Source organism: Haliotis rubra, unplaced genomic scaffold (genome assembly GCF_003918875.1).
Source record: "Haliotis rubra isolate DU_JTF1 unplaced genomic scaffold, ASM391887v1 Scf72, whole genome shotgun sequence".
Classification (NCBI taxonomy): domain Eukaryota; kingdom Metazoa; phylum Mollusca; class Gastropoda; order Lepetellida; family Haliotidae; genus Haliotis; species Haliotis rubra.
The window spans coordinates 2,324,019-2,346,078 of NW_025767435.1; the positions used below are offsets into that span (position 1 = coordinate 2,324,019).

Below are 22,060 nucleotides of genomic sequence, written 5' to 3' on the forward strand. Positions count from 1 at the left end.
CTGAATGGCGACTTTACATTAGCCAATCGTAGCGTTCGTAACATGCAACGGAGGTGAAGCTCTTGCCAATAGACCCACTGAGAAAGGTTGCGTGCGATAGGCGATTGTGTGCTGATGATTAGTCTCAATTCTATTTTCTTGAGGTAATTTCCACGAGGCAGGACCATTTCACTTGAGAAGTCAACAACAGAGGATGAAAATTTGTGAAATAGGCGCATGAATCAGTAATCACAGAGAGCGGAGTTAGACGGATCACAGTACAGAAGTTAAGAATCTACTTCACCCTCCCAGGAACTCTTACTGTCATAGGATGGACGTACAAGCTGATGATGTTGTAGACAGATCACCTACTGTTGTGGGGGACTCTGACAGTGACGACATCGTCACGGTGACTCGAGAATCCTCTGTTCCGTCACCAAAGACCACCAACTTCAGTATCGCTGCTATTCTTGGGGGTCATTAACGACAAAAACTCAAAAGCCCGTCCAAGAGCCAGAAGAAGAAGAAGACGACGACATTGAAATAACAGTTGGTAAGAATATCTTTATACTTATTATTTCTTTTAAATAACACATATCAGCTCTAAAAATATGTATACCGTATGATAATTACGACCCGTCCGTGTATTCGAGATGGTAGGAGAAAATGGCCCCGCACACAATATCACCAGAAACTACAAAACAGTTAGACATTAAGTCTATCTCCTTGTGTTGTCTAACTGTTCATCTGTTAGTAATAAGAAAACACAAATATTTCAAAATACACACTCCATATTTTTTACAATCGTGAACAAATGTCAAGAGACTATACATCACCCTCAAAAAGACCCAAAGAAATGAAAATTGTACATTTAGCATCTTAAGGTCTGATATATTATGTCGGATAAGTGGTATACGACTCTCGACACAATACTCGGAGCCCCCTTACAACTGTATACAGTCTGTCAATGGGCGACGTTGGTGGGCTTTCGTGATCCTTGTTAAAAATACCCCATGCCTAACATTTGTGGGGTTTACGTAGTCAGTTAGAATACCTCCAATTTTTCTCAGGCTCCAAGAATTCTCAAATTGTCTCTGCAATATCTCAGCGTCCATGGGCTCCAGCCTGAGCGTTGGACGTTTTTTCTGTAGGAGTATACACACCCTGAACCTTGTCTCTCTGATAAGAGTTGTTTCCAGGCGCTGTCTAGGCGTGTCCAAGGCACTGTGGTGTTAAAATCTAAACCTTCGTAATTCGACTTATTTACTGTGGAATACATAATAATCATTAGACACCATGGTCATGCTTAACGGTGTGATATGTTATATTAAACGTCAGCGCCGAAGATTGATCAGTATCGAATAATTATTGTTGTGTTATATAATAAGTCAACGAAACAACCCATTTGTGTTTGACAAACGAACATTTAGATCCATGTTTAATATAACTTCGTGAAGTTGTTACACAGATACGGATATTCCTCCTCGGTTTGAATAGAACACTTATTAATTTACTAGTAAAATCATCCGGAAGAATTATTGACAGTGACATGTCTATATTAGATGATGCTGTTTCTATGTCACATACCGTTTCATATTATTGTTCTAATTATAAACGCCACACGTGCATGCATTTTCATGTTAGAGTTTAATTGATATACATATTAGAAGGAAAGTTCATGTATCAGAAAGAGATTTTCAGTCATATCAATGTAGCAATTTAAACTTTATTTCACGTATTAAGAAAATGCATTCCGTCAGAATGATCCACTAACGGCTACAGTAATAGAAGTGTGTTTTTCGTTAATTTCCACATGGCCTGACAGTGTGCTAAAATATAACAACTTGAGACATTTATCTGTTTTTACAGCAACCGTTTGAATTGTTTAGAGTAGTGTATGAGAGATAGATTGGAAGTACTAATACAAAGATGTATTTCACACTTAGCACAGAAAGTATACATTCATCAATACCGCCCAATTGTCTACTCGACCAAACATAATTTCGGAAGCAAATATAGTAAAATTCAAACTGTGATAGTCTGACATAGTTACTTAATCTTAATAAATGTAATATCACAACAACTGAAAATCCCATTCTCATTACTCCCATACAATTAAAACAGCTGGTGTTCGAAAACATGTGTTAACATATGTCCTTGAGTTGTCAACTCGGCAACCTTAAATTTAGTATGAAGATACAATACTGTTAAGTTATTTTGTTCATAATTATGATAAGTAAATATTATTTATGTGAAAAAATATAATGCGATAAAAAAATGAAATATTGGTTCGTTTTCACATGTTATGACAGGTTTCCAAAACATATCAATACCATATATAATCCCGATAAATGAGCAATAATACCAAACCTCTGCTGATTATTAAGTAGTAGTATTTTGAAAGGAAAATCGTCAGTATTTAAATACTCTTCCCTCAATAAAAAATGTAACTTAAACAATGTCAGCTGTTGAAATACTTCAATGTTTCAAAATTCATATTTGAACATATAATCGCCGGTCACAATGAACAGATTAGAGTGAATGAACATGTTCTGCGAATACACGCCATGAATGGAACAGTGTATGCCAGTGAGCGACTTGCAACCTACACCATGATAAGCCTGTAGATATCTGTACATACGTCTGACAGATAACTGCGTTAAGTCACCCTGAAGTGCCACCAACCACCCACTCAGCCCAATCTTGATGAGAATTCTTCAGGGGTTACATTGAAATATTTTTAATCATTACAGATTTTCCGTCGAAAATCGAGGATATTATCAAATTTTGTTTAACTCGATTACTAATAACTACCTCGTTATCTTAATTACGGTACAACTTGTTTATCGTTAACTTAACGCTCACATGTTTTAAGATTGACAATCGAGTGTAAATATTTTTGTAAACTTCAAATCTTACAGCTAATTAAGACGAAAATGGCATGTTCACCAAGGTTGAAGGTTGTTGCTATTTTGTAAACTTAATTTGCACAAAAATATCTCTCCCGTATATTACCATGTCGATAAAAAACACATGATATAATATATTGAGTGGGAGAAAGATAATATTTCGTATATATCACTACAGAAATTAGTTACAATCATGATTGAATCTTAAACGTCCTTGAAACATGATTCGTTAAGAATGATTTTCATATTTATCGTAAACATATTTGCTCATCATAATATATCCGAAAAACCATATATCTCACTTGTATAGATTTCTGTCAAACCCTTTAACCGATATACCGTTTTATTGCTCCTATAAATGTCGTTCTTTCTATACATCGATCAAAATATTTGCGCATGAATGAACGATATTCATATGTATGAACATTACAGACCTGTATAACGTTTCACTACCCAAATATTCTCAGTTTTATCAATAAATATATAAGGATATCATTTTATGGCGTGTGCTTTTTTGTTGAGATGTGGAATCATGCAATATCAGGATTGTATTTCGTAGAGGAAAAACGTACCATTGTCATTAAAGATAAGTTAGACACTTATCATTTTACGAATATTTTTCCTTTAAATGTTTCAGAATCGGCTGATGATGAGAGAGTTGAAACACCGGAAGTTAGCAAAATCGCAGAGGACACACTAAAAGTGGTTGGAGAGCTAGACTGCGTGGAGTGTCGCCTTGAGACGAAGGAATTATGGGACAAATTCCACGATCTTGGAACTGAAATGATTATTACGAAAACTGGCAGGTAGATACACAGTTTTTGACCATTCAAACTAACATAGGCTATATCAATGACGCAAAGTTTCGTTATCAATACTTGATGAATTTCAAATCGATTACGTTCAGCAGTGACGTCGTATTGAATTATTCAATGTAGTACTGTAATATCATATTTCTTATCAAAGGCGTCAGAATTATTTGAATTTTACTCGGAATAAACGTTTACTGGTATGAACGTCTACCCGTTGACGTCCGAAAATATAAGCGATAAAACGCTATTGTCATCTACAGAAAATGTGAAAGTGTCTAGTATGAGATTCAAGGTGAATTTAGATCAATAAACGGCTGTATATTCGTAGGGCGAAATATGGTGCCCTGAAACTTGAATATTAGAAACTTTAGTTTGAGTGAATTCTTGTAAACGGCTTAACAGATACGAATTTGTTAACGAATTAACGAGTTAACGAATACGAGTCAGACTCATGCCTTTTACTGTGGGTGGCAGTTTATAAGTCACAATCCGATACCACGAGGCATGTTGGTGTAGGTTGGTCAGATTCATTGCATTCACCGACTGTATTGCTGTGGAATACACCCAGAGAGCCCAAGTCCAGCGGGAGATTGTATTGTAACTCTGCTACCGGAGATTTCAGTAACACGAGGATCGATCGGCCAGTACAGTGGTTCGCCACTGATGGTCCAACACAGCTCGCTTTGTCAGTCGCTATTTGAACAATAGACGAAGCATTTAGTGACAATGGTGGTATATAGGGGGACAATAATCACGATGACCACGCTCAACAAATGACCACAACACACCCATAAACAGTCGTATGTGCTAATTTGTGATGATCTTGACTTGTAGCAACATTTTAACGCGGTCAAATTATCCCTTGTCGGGGATCATAAATTGCCCGGTTATGTCAACCCCATGATATCATTACGGAGGAGGATTTAGGCGGAGACTGAACGCAGGTGATGGCGAAACTGTTTTCCAATTACAACCGGATAATTACCGGTCAACGACTATTTGTTGGGAGTTGTGTCTGTTGTGGCGATTCACGGGAAATTCGGTCTTTGTCGTGATCAGTAATTAAACGCATGCTCACATTTCGCGAGTCAATCTTAAATAAATCAGACTATAAAAGTCCCATAAAATCTTGTGTGAATGCTCAAAGACTACCTCCATTCTCTGCTACAACATTGACGGGACCCCTGCGGCGAAAATGGGAGGACCTCGCTCCCTCACTTTCAATGGCAGCCTGATTGTGCAATGACATTAGAAACAAGGTTTATGGTCTAAATGTGTCTGTTTATTGTCTCAAATAACTATCATTGGTTAAAATGATCGTCTGGTAGGGTAAAATGGTGATTATTCAATCTATAGGGTCTGACATATTTTGAAGTCAATTGAAATGTACTTATCTATACCGAAGCTTGTGTTTGCTATGTAATTAATGCATGCTCGCTTGCAATATGCATTCAACATCACGTGGCGTTTAGAAAACAATTAGCCCATTTATCATGTTATGTGATCTTGTTCATGGGGACGTGGCGCTCCTTTGTAAAAATGTTAACAATTTCAGTCGTTCCACAGTCCGTTTTTAGGGTGATGTAATTTATAGTTTTCGTCCTCCCACGAACGACACGAACACCTATATTGAGAACATCACGTATTTAAGCACACCATGTGCTTAAACAGCATGTTCCCTTAGGGCATGGACAAGGGTGTTTGTAGTTCTGTATTCCTGAGCGAGAAGGCTCTCGTAGTAGGCAAGAGGCTCGTGTGTCCGCCCGTGGTACGGGTTCGATTCCAAATATGGTCATGTTACGGAGAGATCACTTACAATATCCACAGCTTCCTCACCATTGTGAATTTATGATCAGGCCATCCCTACTTCTCTGTCACAATCAAAGATTTCCTAATTTTCACGATTGTCTCAAGGCAATTATATCTTCATATTAGATGTGGTAAGTGACGGTTATGTTGGTATAAGATACTAAGTGGTACCATAACTATGACGAATCGGACTTAACTTGAATATGAAAAGAATTCATACAATACAAATACTAATTTTGTGTGCATTAACAGTCGGGTTCCTTTTAGCAACAATTAAAACTTAATTTAAATTACTATGGAATTAAAATGTTTTGGCAATTTTTTGACAGCACGAAGATATATCGGTAACCTCTATGAATTATACCATTCTTGCTGGTGAGATGTTTATACATTGTTGCATGTTTACGTTACGTCAACCGTTTATGACCCCTCCTCGAGACCACCCAATCCCCAACACCACGCACCTTATATTCCCATGGACATACATATTCTTGTTTGGATTGCAACAACCAAATACCCCTTCAAAATCTGTCGTAGCTTCTTTTATAAAGAGGTAACGAGGGACTCTGTTGAACCCGCAATGGGCGCCAGTGGTCGCCTGCAGGTGCGTGGTGGTAAATTAATCTGGTAGGGTGGGCATGCGTTATTGTTTCTCATAACTTTATTTTCACTCTTTTTGTTTATTTACTATGTATAAATTCTGAATAATGGCCGTTACTGTATTTGTCAAAACTTCTACCATACTTCATCATTACACCTTGTGTGCGGCCAATAAAGATACTGTATGTATTCTTATTCCTGGCAGTAGTACAGTTATTCAGTTGATCTTGGAAAGAACAGTCAGTGTTACATTCACATGCCCATGTAGAAATATATACCAGTTTTTTAAGCGAATGTCATTTATTTCGTAAAAACATGATACACCAGTTCATATCTTATCTTTGTAGACATGACCAAGAGTCTCTCGAATTTGTTACTGCACATTATAATATCCACTCACATTTTGCCAAAGTTACGAAATACTAAACTAGTAAGAATGTACCCACATTATAGAGAGAGAGATAATGTTTATTTGAGTCTCACTTTCTGTACATTGTCATAAAATGCATGCGTTTTGTACAAAAGTTAATAGTACAGAAACCACCCATTAGGTTATGGGAGACGATATTAAATCAACACATCGAACATGTAAAATGGTTTTCGTTGTTGTCGTTTCCAAACTAAATACTCACCTATGTATGTAATACAACTCTCCGGCTTTCTCCCATAACAACAAACCTTGAGAATTGTAATGGATTACCAGGCAAGGTGTACCAGCTTTGGAAATCAATAAAAGAACGCTTTGATTATATCGATAAGAGGAAGCCTTGAAATATTTGTTCTAAGATTCCTTTTTAGAACATTATTACTTATGACACACATGCCCTGATGTTTGATGAAGCATTTGCAATTTACTTCTGCATCCATGAAGCTTTTTGAGATAAATATGATACAAATACTTGTAACAGTTCAATAGACGATTGGTTAAAAAGATAAACGCCACATAGATAGAGGATGTTATCAGTGGATGAAACGTTCCGGACTTATTTATAATATTCGCCCGTGTTTGTTTCTACTGTATATAATTCACGACATCCAGCTCTGCGTGTACCCAAGTCTTTTGTTATCTTCTAAAGAACGATGTGGACAATAAACTATCTGAGGGAAAGTTCAAAACTTTTCAACTCCGCGGATAGGTAATGTGAGCTTTAATTAAAGATTTCTTCCTGTAAGTGTTATAGAAGACTATATAATTGGACTTGGCCAATCGGGGCAGAATAAACAATATCATTTTCATTCAAATGTTCTGAAGATATCGCTAAATAGGGGACACTCCCATGATAATAGATTAGTCAATTAGTTTCTTGTCTCTTTGATAAAAGTTTTTATTTCTCTCATTTTCTCCGTTTCCTTCATCCCCCTATCGGAGAAATATCACAACCACTATCATCACCGAATCCTTTAATCCAATTAAAGCATTATCTCGTTGCACGACTGTTATACGGGGGCTCGCGCTGCCTTCATCTCGCTAGTACTTATGTTATTGGCAATTTTGTATCATGTAATTAAGCGTGGAAGCCAGAACGCGATCTCTACTCCGTTTGTCAATGTGAGGATTTAATGTCTCTCTATACGGATAATTTACGCGTTCACTACGTTGGGAGAAAATTAAGAGTTATTTTGAACTAGCCTTTATCGGGGTTAAAAAGAAGTAATTTGTCACGATGCCTTTGTTTTTTTAAATACATTCATTATTCGGTACTCGTTTGATGTATGCCTTTTGCTCGAGCAGATCGCGACGGAATATAAACCCGGTAATAGGGTTGTCAACTTAAGATAAAATGCGCTACTGCATTTCGCAAAACACTATCAGAAAATAACATTGGTGCGTTGCAGTGACGACATCGCCTTCATCAAATTACTAACTATATTACCCCGTATGTCCTCGCGGTGGTTGACGAAGTCAAACACGCAAACTTCCTCTTCATCATTGAAACAGGTTGACTTTCCCCTCCTCTTATGCTCTGCACTGGCCATCAGTTCAGGCTAGATTTAATAGGGTTGTTAGTTCGAACGATCTCGGGTTAACGGATACTTGACTTGGGCTTAATTCTCTGGCCCTTAGAACAAAGAAGGCATAATTATATTTAGACATACATCAGCGGAGGCCGTCCCTGTCGTCGTCTGACCGAATGTTCGAATATTGTACGTGAGTTCAATTTCCACGAGAGGAGATTTGATGGATTAAACCACGACACGTAAAAAGAAACTCGATTCAGGAATTTTGATTTGGATAAAAAAGAAAAGAACATAAAAAATATACCAGCAGTGTATGTTTTCTTCGCTTGATGGAGATGGATTTGAAAGAAGAACATTTTTTGGTTTTTCTTTTGAAAGTATTATTGAATGAGTTAATGCTTGCGTGCTAGGAACAATGGTTAATTAAGTTAACTTTTCTCAAATCATTTACATCGGAAAGTTTTTCGGCTAGTTTGTCAGTTCATTTATGAATAAGTCTCGAGTGAAATGTAGTTCTTAGTCTCTACTCACTCACTCACTCTACTGACTCGTGATGAATCACATGTAAAGAAACGAACTGACATGCGGGCACTTGCAATTTCGTGCTCTGTCGGAGCGACAGGGTAGCACAGAGGTTACAGCGCTCGACCGTTGCGGGGAACCGGGTTTGATTCTCAACATGTGCTGTGACGTAACGAGAATGTTGAGCAAACTAATTTTGGGATCATGCATATTTTAAAGGATATTTGTTATGAAATTATATGGTCAGTCTTCACTAAATTTATGTATTACCCAAATTATTTATGACCACTAACGTTGTAGCGACGTGAAACGTTTCTTTTTTCAAATATACAAAACGTCAAACGTTAACGTTATGAGGAAAATACACTCTCCCTTTCCTCCCTTCTCTCTCTCTCTCTCTCTCTCTCTCTCTCTCTCTCTCTCTCTCTCTCTCTCTCTCTCTCTCTCACACACACACACACACACTCACAGCATGTTTTACCACCTTCATTACCTCTCACAAACCACGAGGAATAATCCCCCCGTCTTTAGCCAAATCCGGGCACAACGTTAGAGGCTTTGAAAATGTATTTTTACCAATATCAATACAAGTACAAAACGCCACGAAAGCCAAATGTTTTGTAAGGGATCAGCTCTAACACTGCCCTATCTTACCACACCCGTGTTTTTGTCCCCCTCGTATTCCAGCGACCCACCCCCTGTCGCACCAAGACATAATTTGGCTCAATCCCAAACACGGGTACTGAACATATTTGACAAGAGGCAGCGTCACAAGTGAAACGTTTCTCCTCCAGTGTCTAATTATGTGATACAAACGTTTCATTCCCTATTATCAACGCAGTCTGTCGAGCTTTCCGCGTCCATAAGTAATCTGACACGTCTTCACAGCCAACTGAGCTGTTGCGCACTGGCAAAATTAACCTTCGACCTGGCAGGTATAAATTCCGCGTTCAATGTCGGCACAGCCATTTTACGTACTTATTCACACATGGAGGTCATACACGAGGTGGCAATGAATACTTAATCATTCGTTAAAGGCGATGCTTGTTTCCTAACTTATATTTTCTGTTCTGCCTTCCGTGAGACCGTAATGGTCACGCAGTCTTGATGCCACTGGAATGACACTAGGCACTCAATAATGTGTCCCTGAACGTGTCGCTCCCCGTAAGATTCTCATTTGGTATCAATGTTGGAAAAACATTACGTTTAACATGTGACACAGGCACTGGTGTCACCGAGTACGTGACACTCCCGGAGGCATTGCTGTGACAACAGAGAAGCATTACGTTGGAGTGTCCATTTCATGCTCTCTTTATGAGGTATGACCGACATGAAGTCCAGGGAGGGGTATTAGCGAACACCTGGTGTCATTACTGATTTCCAACGATCTTCATAATGTTTACTACCATTTTGCTTTTACACCCAATCTGTTTGCAGATAATCGATGCTGATTAATCCCGGTTTAAAGTTATGGAATGACTAATCTCCGATACTGCATTGTTTTCCGTTGCCTTTCTATTTAAAACATGACATGTTGTTTAGAATTTAAATTGTTCATGGTATTGTTTACTTAGTTGACGAACTCATTTAAGGATAATCATTATCCTAATGTCATAAAAAACTGGCACCAACACGTTTTATTATTCCATGCCAATATCTTCCACCATCTCATGAGTCTGTTCCTCATTAACTGAACGTAATACAATGAATCTATGTTTCACACGGCGAGTGACAGTATCGACCCTAAGACCAATTTGAGTGTGTGTTTCTGTGCGAGCGGCTAGCCCTGGTACATCTCACTTAACACGCTCGCATGTAGCCCTGTAGCCGGAGACATGCCTCAGTGACGACAGGTGCCACGTTGAAAACACACCTTGCAAATTGTAAATCGATTCAGAGAGACAACACCGGGCCCTTTCTTGAAAACCAACACGTGCGCTCTCTGAAAAAAGAGATTTAGAAAATTGTCCCGATTAAACCTTGACCGTAGTATAAAGTTACCGCTGTGGTAATCACGGGTGTTTTGAAAGCCCGGGTGGCATAGTATGTAACGGGGATCGAAACAATACTGACTTCAGGTTTAAAACTGCCATTGTTTGGAGGACTTCATGACAAGAGTTTAGTCAGCCGACCGGGGCTGACTTTCGTTTTGTGTGTGACAGATAAGTTGTGAAAGATCGACAAGGGAAGATATACCTCGTTTGACACTGTCTTTTCATCTAAATGAGAAAACCTAAACGCCTTGTTGGACTTTCCCACTGCGGTAATGATAACCATCTCATCGCATGCTCCTGGCCTGGCAATTCTATATACGTGGGGGCTAGTTCGGTAATCTAGCATACCTTTTCTCTTTTCATAAAGACAGGAAATCGTCATCAATTATGCTACAAGACGTGATACCCAACACAGTCATTGGTATCATAATTTTACTGATAATCGACTCTGATTTGTCGCTCTGAAAGGAAAAAGTGTCATGTTTGTTTCCATGGAGGTGTGTGTTACGACCTGTTAACTCCAAACTGTCGTAAGTGTCGAGGTCACGGCTGGTGGCTTACAAGCATATGTTCCTGGTGTGTTCTTGGTGTGTTCTTCTGGGTCTTGGATGTATTGATATGTTAATTATGTAACCATTTTACCTTGCATTTTATGCATGTAATCTCACTGCTGAGACTAATCATTGCATCGCTCAAATGGGGTGTGAAAACTGATGTTATGTTTTTTGGGTTTCTTAAGACGAACTCAATGAAGGCAAGACTGACTATTCCTTGTTCTTGACGTTGACTATATATAATTCATTCTGTTTTTGCGAGGATGTGTAAGGTAAATTATTAAACACATCTGTAGTGACTGAAAAGTAGTATAAGAAAGTATAAATCCATAGTTGATCATATCCACATTGGAAACAGACAAGAAATGGTTTCTACCTCGTGGTGTATTTGATTCGGGCATCAAAGTTGTATTTTAAAGCTTATGTTTGCAGCGTTTGACAAATGTTTTTACCCTGGAAAAATGTGCCTAACGTTTTGCACTTGGCTTGGCTTGTTTGCATACGTTTGTTACGGATGCCATTGGTGGGGCAGTATACCAGGACACCTGGTGTCAACACGATTTGATAGCGATATATAAACACGTTGTTTTGATGTAGTCAGAATCAGGCAACGGTCTCTGCTTTCATACGAACAAGGAAGAGATTTGTGTCGCTTGTATGGGGTCATGGTCAAGACTGGGTCTGGTCTACTGGTAAGATATGATCATATTGAACACTGACATCACTGTCACAAAGTCAGTTCATCACCACATATCCATGTAACAATATCAAACTTTTTTTTTTACAGACGCATGTTCCCGACCTTGCGTGTCTCCTTCACTGGCCTTGAACCTGAACAACGCTACATTGTCGTCATGGATGTCGTGCCAGTGGACAACAAGCGCTACCGGTACGCCTATCACAGGTCGTCGTGGCTTGTGGCGGGGAAGGCAGACCCCCCTCTGCCTGCTCGTTTCAATGTCCACCCGGACTCTCCATTCACAGGGGACCAGCTCATGAAGCAGACAGTGTCCTTCGAGAAACTAAAACTGACCAATAATATTCTGGACAAGAGTGGTCATGTGAGTATATACATTTCATACCGTCAGTATGCACACATGCAATTGCTTCTAGGAAGATATTACGTGACGAAAGAGCATTGATATCAGATATTCTTTAAAACTAGTTTTATGTATGTCTATGAACTACATGTATGGCTTATGTGACGAACTACATAAATAATTAATAAACACACCTAAAGTGACTGGACGTTGTTGTATAAAAAATATAAACCCATGGTTGATGCTATCCAAATATGAAACAGACAATGAGTGGCTTCTCTCTGGTGATGTATTAGATTCGGGCATCATGGTTGCTATTTTTTGCAGCGTTTCGACAAAAGTTTCATTCTCGTAACGTTTGGATAAGGTTTTGTAGACTTCTGGTCAACACAAACAATACCTCAAGATAGTTTCCCATGATGAATTACGTCGAATATACAATAAGGTTGTACAAGAAAACTGAATGCTTCATCAGAACAATGCTTTCATTCATATAACTGGATATGAAAATGAAATGTCCCGATTTCGCCTTGCAAAAGTCCGATTTCATCCACAAAAGTAGGAACGGCCTAGACCTTACTGCACCTATCGGCAAGAATACGAATTACATCCCAGTAGACTTCACCTCACTGAAAAGAAATTTACTGACTGGAAAATAATGATCAGCAATCTGAAGTAATATAATTTGAAGTTTATAGTATGTAATCAAATTCATATAACATGCTATAAGGTATCCATCAAACACCATTTAATTACAAGATAGAATACATGAAAAACTGAAAATTTAGTTCAAACCGCTATATATGCATTGAAGTTTACCATGGCGAACTTGATGACTCTTTATGTCAATGCAAATTTTTCAAATGGAATTTTTAAACTCAATTATAAAAGTATATTACTGGAATTTTAATTCAAAGTAATATGAGGGATACTTTAGCTATTTTAAAACATGTTAAAACCTCATATATGTTTACGATATGTATGCAGCTGATTGATAGCCAGTGCTAGAGTGACAATCAAAATCGCTTCGAATCTAATGCTTGCTGTTGCTTATACGTCAACAGGGTGACTATAAATAATGGAACTTCTTTTATCCGAATATGGTTCTAACAGGAAAGAGATTGAAAGCTGAAACACAATGACGCCTCTCAATCTCTTACAAACGTAATGGAAGCTCGTTAATTAAAACGTTTTATTACTTGGGATAAGTACAAACAAGGGAAGAACTGAGTATCGTATACTTTAAAACTGTTAATTGTTCCGAGGGTCCATCAATGGGGACATTCTGGTTAAAAAAAACACTTGTCCGTAAAAAGGTTTTCCCCATAAGAAAATGACAAACCTGGTAGCCTGGGTAGGCCCCTAAATAACCCGGATGTCATGTTGACACTTGTCGAGTGAAATCTGTAATCAGATAAACTGAATGCATGGCATTCCTGAAGGACACGTTAAGTACCCTGGTTTTAGGAAGATGAGTTAAAGAGGCTGGTGTTTAGGCCAACAGTGATGGAGTCGACGGTGTTCCTGGTTGCAGAAGGCGTCGTATCTCCACCAGCATGTGTCAGCGGTAATGTAGGGGCTTTGTATGCAACACAAACACTCCACAACAACTGTTTATTTACCGCGTATCTCATTTCATGAATTTATGTTAGGTCGCGCTATTGCCGCTTGGGGATGCATAGATCACTTCCCTGCCCCACGGAAAGGGTTCTGATAACCCGTGTGTTCCAATGACATGGTGTCGACACACTCGTTTCCCCTCTTCAAGAAGAAAAATAAACATGTCAGTCGTTTTTTGGCTGGTTTAAAACCTGATGTCAAACGCTAAGTTGACACTTATCGGCGTGAGATGTGAGAGTTGAAATGTTGATTTCAAATGGGAGTGACTTTAGATTGCAAGCCATGGGGAATTAACAACTAGACAGTTTTATTACATTTTTGGCGATTTGGTCTTTGGGAAAATTGAAGCTGATGACAAGGTCGTTTACAAAATATGACTAAGCGACTGATAAGAAACACATGTACAGGATATATATGTAAATCGAGGTATTTGTTTCCTTGATGTATATGTCAGTAAATACCATTGTGAGCTTTGTAATATGTAACGCTGATCTGTGATGTATAATGTGGGAAATCGAACAGAAATCGACAACCGTCCCAGCTGTTCAAAATGTTGACAGATCGATTTGACACAACTTTCAATAATGTTTCAGTCACTATTAGTGACTGTGTCTGGTGTGGGGTCGAAATATTACTTCAGACGTTCATCACTTTGGTGTAATCCACAAAGCAAGGGTTTTGTGCTGACACACCTATTATCACAATCAGGGGATTCGAATATGCCACCCACGGATCCGGCTACATCTAAGGGACGTAATTCTGTACAGAGACATGTTACCTTAGACGAACGTACCACCTGCGTGCCCTGAAAAACAAACGGTGAATGATATATTGTTATCATTGATTCAATTCCCTCATTCCTTCCTTCACCAGGATGTTCTGTATTGTAGGTGATCCTGAACTCAATGCACAAGTACCAGCCCCGCATCCATCTGCTGAAGAAGACGGATGATACCCAGCTTCCTCTCTCTAGCCTTGACATGCAGAAGGTCAAGTCCTTCATTTTCAAGGAAACCGTTTTCATTGGCGTCACAGCGTACCAGAATCAGTTGGTAAGTTTACCTGTTTTCAAAAATATGTTTAACATTCTGATCAGATATATAGTAGGTAGGCATAGTGAATCATACATAAACCCGCAGACTTAGTCAAATATATACCTGGGTGCCGTTAAACAAAGCTATCTTAGCGCTAGGGTGACTAACTCCATACCTTAACATAGAATTGAGGTAGTCTTAGCGCTAAGGTTGTTTTGTACAACGGTACCCAGTCTGATACAGCGTTTGTATAATATTCAATGTATACCAGTTACATACAGCGTTAGTCAGATATACATAAGTTATACAGAAATTGGCCATATATATATATATATACCATTTAGATAATGCGTTAGTCAGATATATACCATATACATGTACTTCGCTTGTCACTGACAGATATAACCAGTTAGATTCAGTGTAAGTCAGATATATACCACATACTTCGCTTGTCACTGACAGATATAACCAGTTAGATTCAGTGTTAGTCAGATATATACCCGAAATATACAGTGGGTATGCTTCCAGTAAAGACTACGTAACGATTGCTTCACATATTCATAGTGTATATCATGTTTCAGAAAAATGTTGATATTCGATGAACTTTGTGTATTATAATTGTATCTGATTATATCTAAACAGATAAAATGGAGTATTAATATAAATAAATTGTTTAGCCCTTTAGAATGTGATTTTAATGAATTTCATCATCCACTTGCACGAATTAGATTTACAGTGTATACACATGCCCATGTGCAATGTTTCCCTCTAAAGTGATCGTATTCTATTTTCAGATAACAAAGTTAAAGATTGATAGTAATCCCTTCGCTAAAGGCTTCCGTGACTCTACACGACTCACAGATTTTGACAGGTAATTCAATCTCCTGTTGACTTTTCTAGTAACACCACGTATAGAATCCAGATGCAGCTACTCGCTCCACACTCTGATTGCACAAAAGCTGTAATGATAGCTTCGGTGTAAAAAAGGTGTGGATAGTGGCTATCATGGAAACCTAAAAAGATTGTTGAAAATTCGTCTCAGAATATAATCATTTTCAAGATACTTTGTCCAGTTGAATCTATTGATAGAATTTGTTGTCAAAAAGTATTATTGCTGCATTGTCCTCCTCAGGTTTTGGAAACATCCTTATCACTGATTTCTAGTTATCCATTTTTACTTTTATGGCTATTTTGGCTTTAACCCCGATTTGAATCTGTTTAAGCAGAGAATCGCGACTGGTTATTTTGGCGTAGACGTTTTAGATTAGAATGGAGTTTTAGTTATAAGTGAACACCTTCCTACATTGCCATCGCGATGCAATTTGATGTAAATTGAAACGGCGGATAGGAACTGCTGCATTGTTTTGAAACAGTGGAAAATAAGTGTTGCATTGTTTTGAAATAGCGGATAGTAATTGCTGCGTTGTTGTGAAACAGCGGATAGTAATTGCTGTATTGTTGTGAAACAGTGGATAAAAATTGTTGCATTGTTTTGAAACGGTGGAAAATAATTGTTGCATTGTTTTGAAATAGCGGATAGTAATTGTTGCATTGTTGTGAAACAGTGGATAGTAACTGCTGTATGGTTGTGAAACAGCGGATAGAAATTGTTGCATTGTTTTGAAACAGTGGAAAATTATTGTTGCATTGTTTTGAAATAGCGGATAGTAATTGTTGCATTGTTTTGAAATAGCGGATAGTAATTGTTGCATTGTTTTGAAACAGCGGATAGTAATTGCTGCATTGTTTTGAAAAAGCGGATAGAAATTGTTGCATTGTTGTGAAACAGCGGATAGTAATAGCTGCATTGGTGTTGAAACAGCAGAAAATAATTGTTGCGTTGTAACATATGTTATATTTGGGATTACACTTTCTTAGTAAAGTACAGATTCTAGTACTTTTGTTGGGCTGAGTCCCATCCGGGATTCAAACCCACACCCTCAGAGTCAGGCATCTAATCGACAGCAGACAAAGTCAGACGCCTAGACCGCTCAGCCACCGCGGCTTCCACAAAAATGGAAGTAGGACAACTGGTAGTCTAGACTGCGGACTTTGTGTACCCCTCTGATAAGTGTTAATGGCCGAAAGCTATGAAATACACAATGTGTGGGTTCGAATCCCGGATGGGACTCAACCCAACAAAGGTACTAGAATCTCTACTTTACTAAGAAAGTGTAATCCCAAATATAACATATGTTACATTTGACCACTTTCTAAATGGCATTGTGTATTTCATAATTGTTGCATTGTTTTGAAACAGTGGATAGTAATCGTTGCATTGTTTTGAAACAGTGGATAATACTTGCTGAATTGTTTTCTCCAGGGAAACTATGGAACACCTCCTCCAGAACCACTCGTATGCGAGATCCCCCCTGAAGGCCTTCACACCTGGCGAGATGCTGGAGGAACACTACAAACAGGCGGGTCAAGGTGAGCTAGTTACTACTTTTGTTAATTGTTTGACTCTACACGTATGAATATTGGAGTTGTGTGACGGTGGCCTCTAAATAATCCAGTCTGCTCCAGACAATCCGGTGACTGACATAAAGAGTATCTGTCTGCGCAACTTGGATACAATGACATGCAAAAAAACCCACAGCTAAGCGAGTCTGACCACCCAAACCATTCAGGGGTCTTACGAGCATACTGTGGTGAAGGCTAGTTCTAAACCGGATCGTATTTATTCCTATGAACATACGTTACTATATACCTGTATGTACAGAGGCGTCGCGGAAGGATTCGTCCCTCAGGGATTTTAAATTGCTAAAGTTAGGCATTCGCTGTACAAAGTTGCATCCCATCGTGAAGCCAGGATCCTATGACAGTGGGTTTCATTTCACAAGTTGCCCTGATTAAGGTCTATGGTTTGTCAGTACCGTATCCATGTTGGCTGATTTCACCAGAGTGAAACCACTCACACGATCAGTTCTTTGTCTCCTCCCTCATTAGACGACACAACTCCCAAACCATCTCCGGTAATGCTGTATTCGGTACGCCAGAGAGATGGGATACCATCCTTTCAATACTTTGCAGACAATACGAATCATAATTTTTTGGACGAGTCGCAGAGCGAAGCATGTAGGGTTGGCTGGCGCGTTTAATATACAGTTCTATTCCTAATTTGATCCAATATGTGACATCGTTGTTGGTCTTCCCCACTAGAATTAGCCTGGTAAATCGGGGACAATGCTCGTTACTATTGATTTGGTATCTGGCAGTAGTACAGCAGACCAAACTAGCTGGAACTGTGTTGACGTTAATCATCAGTGTTGTCTATCAAATCCGCTAATTGCACATCCTCTCAAACCTGTCATCCACAAGAGATGTTTTACTGGGATGAAAACAATTAATGATACAGACAAACGTCATCAAAACCCTGGACTTTCGTTAACACCCCCGACCCTGTCAGTTATAAAAAAACAGAAATCGTGAATAAGAAATAAGCTTTTCCATTTCAATTACACATGTTTCACCGTATCTGACATTTAAAAATATAAAAAATACAAAAATAAGTTTGCAATCAACGTGTCGATTAATTTAAATCTTCTTCTTCTGTAATAGAACACTGTAGGATATTATTTCCGGTTTGAGTAACTTCCAAAATGTGAAAGATGATGACTATATAAAAACGAAAAGAGAATCGTCGATTAAGCCATGTTGACGTTTAGATAGCAAGAAATGAAACACAGAAGGTTACATAATATCAAAAGAATTCATCTTGAAGTCTTTATTTGAATTGTGAAATACAGAAAATATGAAAAACGTCTGCCTCAGCCGAGGACATATCGTCGGCTCAGACATTGGCAGGCGCTACATGACGTTTTCCGTTGGAAAAACCAGAGGGGGGTTTCATTTCTTCGTAGGATGACAAATTAAAGAAGTGGAAGTGTCAGAATGTGTTGAAAAAACACGCAGTTGGATATCTCTTATGTATGAATGTTGTTGATAGGTTCCCGGTCGGTTATTTCAGGACTGTATTGCTGTAACTACCGTTCGAACGACAATGTTACAGTGTATGGCCTTAGCGTACATACGTCAGTGTTACAGTACATGTACCGATCGTACGTACGGCAGTGTTTCAATATGGACTGATCGTACGTACGGCAGTGTTTCAACATGGACTGATCGTACGTACGGCAGTGTTTCAATATGGACTGATCGTACGTACGGCAGTATTTCAATATGGACTGATCGTACGTACGGCAATGTTTCAATATGGACCGATCGTACGTACGGCAGTGTTTCAATATGGACCGATCGTACGTACGGCAGTATTTCAATATGGACCGATCGTACGTACGGCAGTATTTCAACATGGACCGATCGTACGTACAGCAGTGTTCCAATATGGACTGATCGTACGTACGCCAATGCTACAGAACATGGACCTAAGTTACTTCAGTCATGTAGATGAAGCGAACATGCTTGCGTTCGTCGAAGTGACCTTGAAGTCATGACCTTTCAAACCTCCACACTTAACAGGCTCTACGTTAAAGCAGGGGACCTGTTTTGTGACCTCTGAACTTCTGAACCAAGACGTTGTAGCAAAATATATACCCAGAAAATAAAAATGCAAATGCAAATGGAGAACCCAGACCAATGATGAATTTCAGGCGGTGAGGCAATCTGACCATGCTCAGTAATCCCAGGCTTCATATAGACTTCTTTTCTAAGATTTTCTAGGGTCTGTTAGCCATTAGAGCAGGTTTAGTCTGTCTCACAGTCCCGGAACCACATTATATTGTTTTCTTTCCAGCCCAGCCCTCCCAGCAATGCTAAAGCATTAAATGTAGCAAATCATTTGATTTCCTCGGGTTAAGGTTGAATCTCCCATCTCACTGGGGCTCTTGTCCAATTTACATGGGATCATTTGTTACTATCAAAATTATATATACTCAGAGACTAAACGTTAGTGTAAAGCAGTATAAACGACAGTGTTAACTCCGGACTGGGTAAACAGAATGCACGACAGACGGGATAGTCAACTAAAGCGTCCTTGTGAAAAACTGTAATCTTAAAATGTGTAACTGATCTCTTAATGCACCAATAAAGACTGGCAAACTGACAGTTGACACGGTTTCAAACATGGTAGGGGACACCAAGATTTGTTAATGACAAGACCTCCAATACCATTACTGCAAATAAACTAACTGTTTTTATCTTATTTCAGAACCACCCAGCATGCCCGTCAATATGATATCACCATGGAGAATATCTATGTCAGCACTCAGTGCCTATCACGCATCAGCCAATGAAAAGCCCCCGTGCAATCTCTATGGTAACATGTTCAACCATCCATATTTAAATCTACGTAATGACATCCAATCAGCAGCGACTCTCAACGAGATGTTGATACGTAGCGCCATCTACAAGAAGAGCCTCCAATCAACGTCAATTGCTAGTCTATATGGCCACGCCCATCGGTTTCACCCGTACCTACAGCCAGAGAGTAATGGCAAGGAAGATTCCTGAAGGGAGCGGATGGAGGGAGCCTAATGGGGATGGTGCAATGTTAACATTTTATGACAATGAGAGATGTGCAATGTGTTTGGACCGACTGTGATTAAGAGATAATTTGTGTTGTTGACTTTATCCTAATGAATGGGACGAACAGGCTGTTGGCCAGGCAGAGATTCTTCTGGAAAGAGATTAAACGAACCGATACAGTGAATATGTTCTTGCAGATGTTAAATCTCGTCTTAAGATTTAGAGTCTGCAAATATGCCATTCGTATCATCTTAAACTCTTTCGACACTAGACTCTTGGAGTCCACAATACTGGCTGTGAAGTATGAACATTGTACCCTGAGTAGCTGTGAAGTCATTCTAGAAGCTGAGGATGGGGCGTCAGTTGGATGCTCATGAAGCTTAGCCTTCACCATCACCTGTCTCTCCAAGCATCACTATGTGTCAGTCTTGTACAGTGACGTCATTGCCCTATGTGTTACCATGGTGACCTGTGCCTTAGGTGCCGGTTCTCTGATCTCACATTGCCATGTTCATCACTAGCGCCATCAACACAACACCCTGTTCCAGGTGAGTTCAGATGATGTAATGTAGTTTCATATGTAAAGGTTCAGCACGGAGCTCATATGAAAATTGATATTTGAAATTAATTGAGGTGACGACACTTGTTTTCATGTTCAGAAATTCTAGTACGTTTATGATTACTCCACACAGATCCATTCTTATGGTGTAGAACGTTTAATAAAAACTTTATGCTATGGACGAACAGTTTGAGACGAAAAGAACAGTTTGAGACGAAAATATCGCAAACATATATTATAGATGCAAACAAAATGTAAAACGTAAACACTAAAGAATAGCCTCGGTTATCTGCCGAACCAAATTAGATTGGGTGAAAGGCAAAATAGCCGTGAAAATGATGTGAGATCCTCTGCTGATAATTAGACAAAAACGTTATTGGTTGGAAGATATTTTGATGCGTATAAAAATAACGACACAGAATAGTTCATGATCATTTTGAATAGTATGACACGGTAATATATTAGTGTTACTTTACAGTGATGCCATAGTGCTATTGTGACCTGAAGACTTAACTCTGACAATTTGTTTTCAGACAGATCCATCGAGTTCATGGGTAGACAGGCGCGTTGTGCCTCCGAAGTCCAGATGAGACGCTAAGCTCCTTTCACCCCTTCGCTCACCTGCAAAGCTCATTGAAATAAGGCTCTAGGTGTCGCAACATGTACATGTGGTACAGAGGAGTTCTGTGATGGCAGCCATGGGTTGCAGTCACGCATATTTCAAGTGCACTGACAGAAGAAATCCGCGAGATTTAAAACTTTATGAAGTCTATTAAACTATTGTATATATACGTATATTGTGTAAAGGATTTTATTAAAACTCTATGTTATGTTGTTGCTTAATTATGAACATTCCGCTTTTGTTTTAATTAAAGATGTCAGTCTCTCTTTCAGTATTTTGTTGACTTTATAAGGAACACACAGAAGAAGGAGTGGAGATATTGATGCATTAAACAATGAGTGAGTGGGTTGGCAAATGGAAACATCTTGACGTTGACCAAACCGAACAGGAGAACTGTCTTTAAAGAATGGACACATTTCTTTTACACGACAAAATACCCTTAAATTGATTCCAAACCATTCAACCGTATTTCATTCAAATTTAAAAAAAAAATAAGCTAAACGTAACCGAATCGTCTCTTGAATTACGGAAGAATTAAGAATTATGTATTATTCATGTAT

General features: G+C 38.9%; 1 protein-coding gene across 1 annotated transcript in view; it reads left to right on the plus strand.

Moving 5' to 3' along the window:
• The window catches only part of LOC124259383 (T-box transcription factor TBX20-like), a 58,832-nt gene extending 37,066 nt beyond the window's left edge, over positions 1–21,766 (plus strand). Inside the window, exons 5-12 of the mRNA XM_046693509.1 lie at positions 386–532; positions 3,526–3,694; positions 11,926–12,199; positions 14,689–14,850; positions 15,627–15,703; positions 17,156–17,262; positions 20,003–20,867; positions 21,412–21,766. Of these exons, the coding sequence (XP_046549465.1) occupies positions 386–532; positions 3,526–3,694; positions 11,926–12,199; positions 14,689–14,850; positions 15,627–15,703; positions 17,156–17,262; positions 20,003–20,304 (1,238 nt within the window). The 3' untranslated portion in view covers positions 20,305–20,867; positions 21,412–21,766. The remainder of the gene's footprint in view (positions 1–385; positions 533–3,525; positions 3,695–11,925; positions 12,200–14,688; positions 14,851–15,626; positions 15,704–17,155; positions 17,263–20,002; positions 20,868–21,411) is intronic.
• The last annotated feature ends 294 nt before the right edge of the window (positions 21,767–22,060 follow it).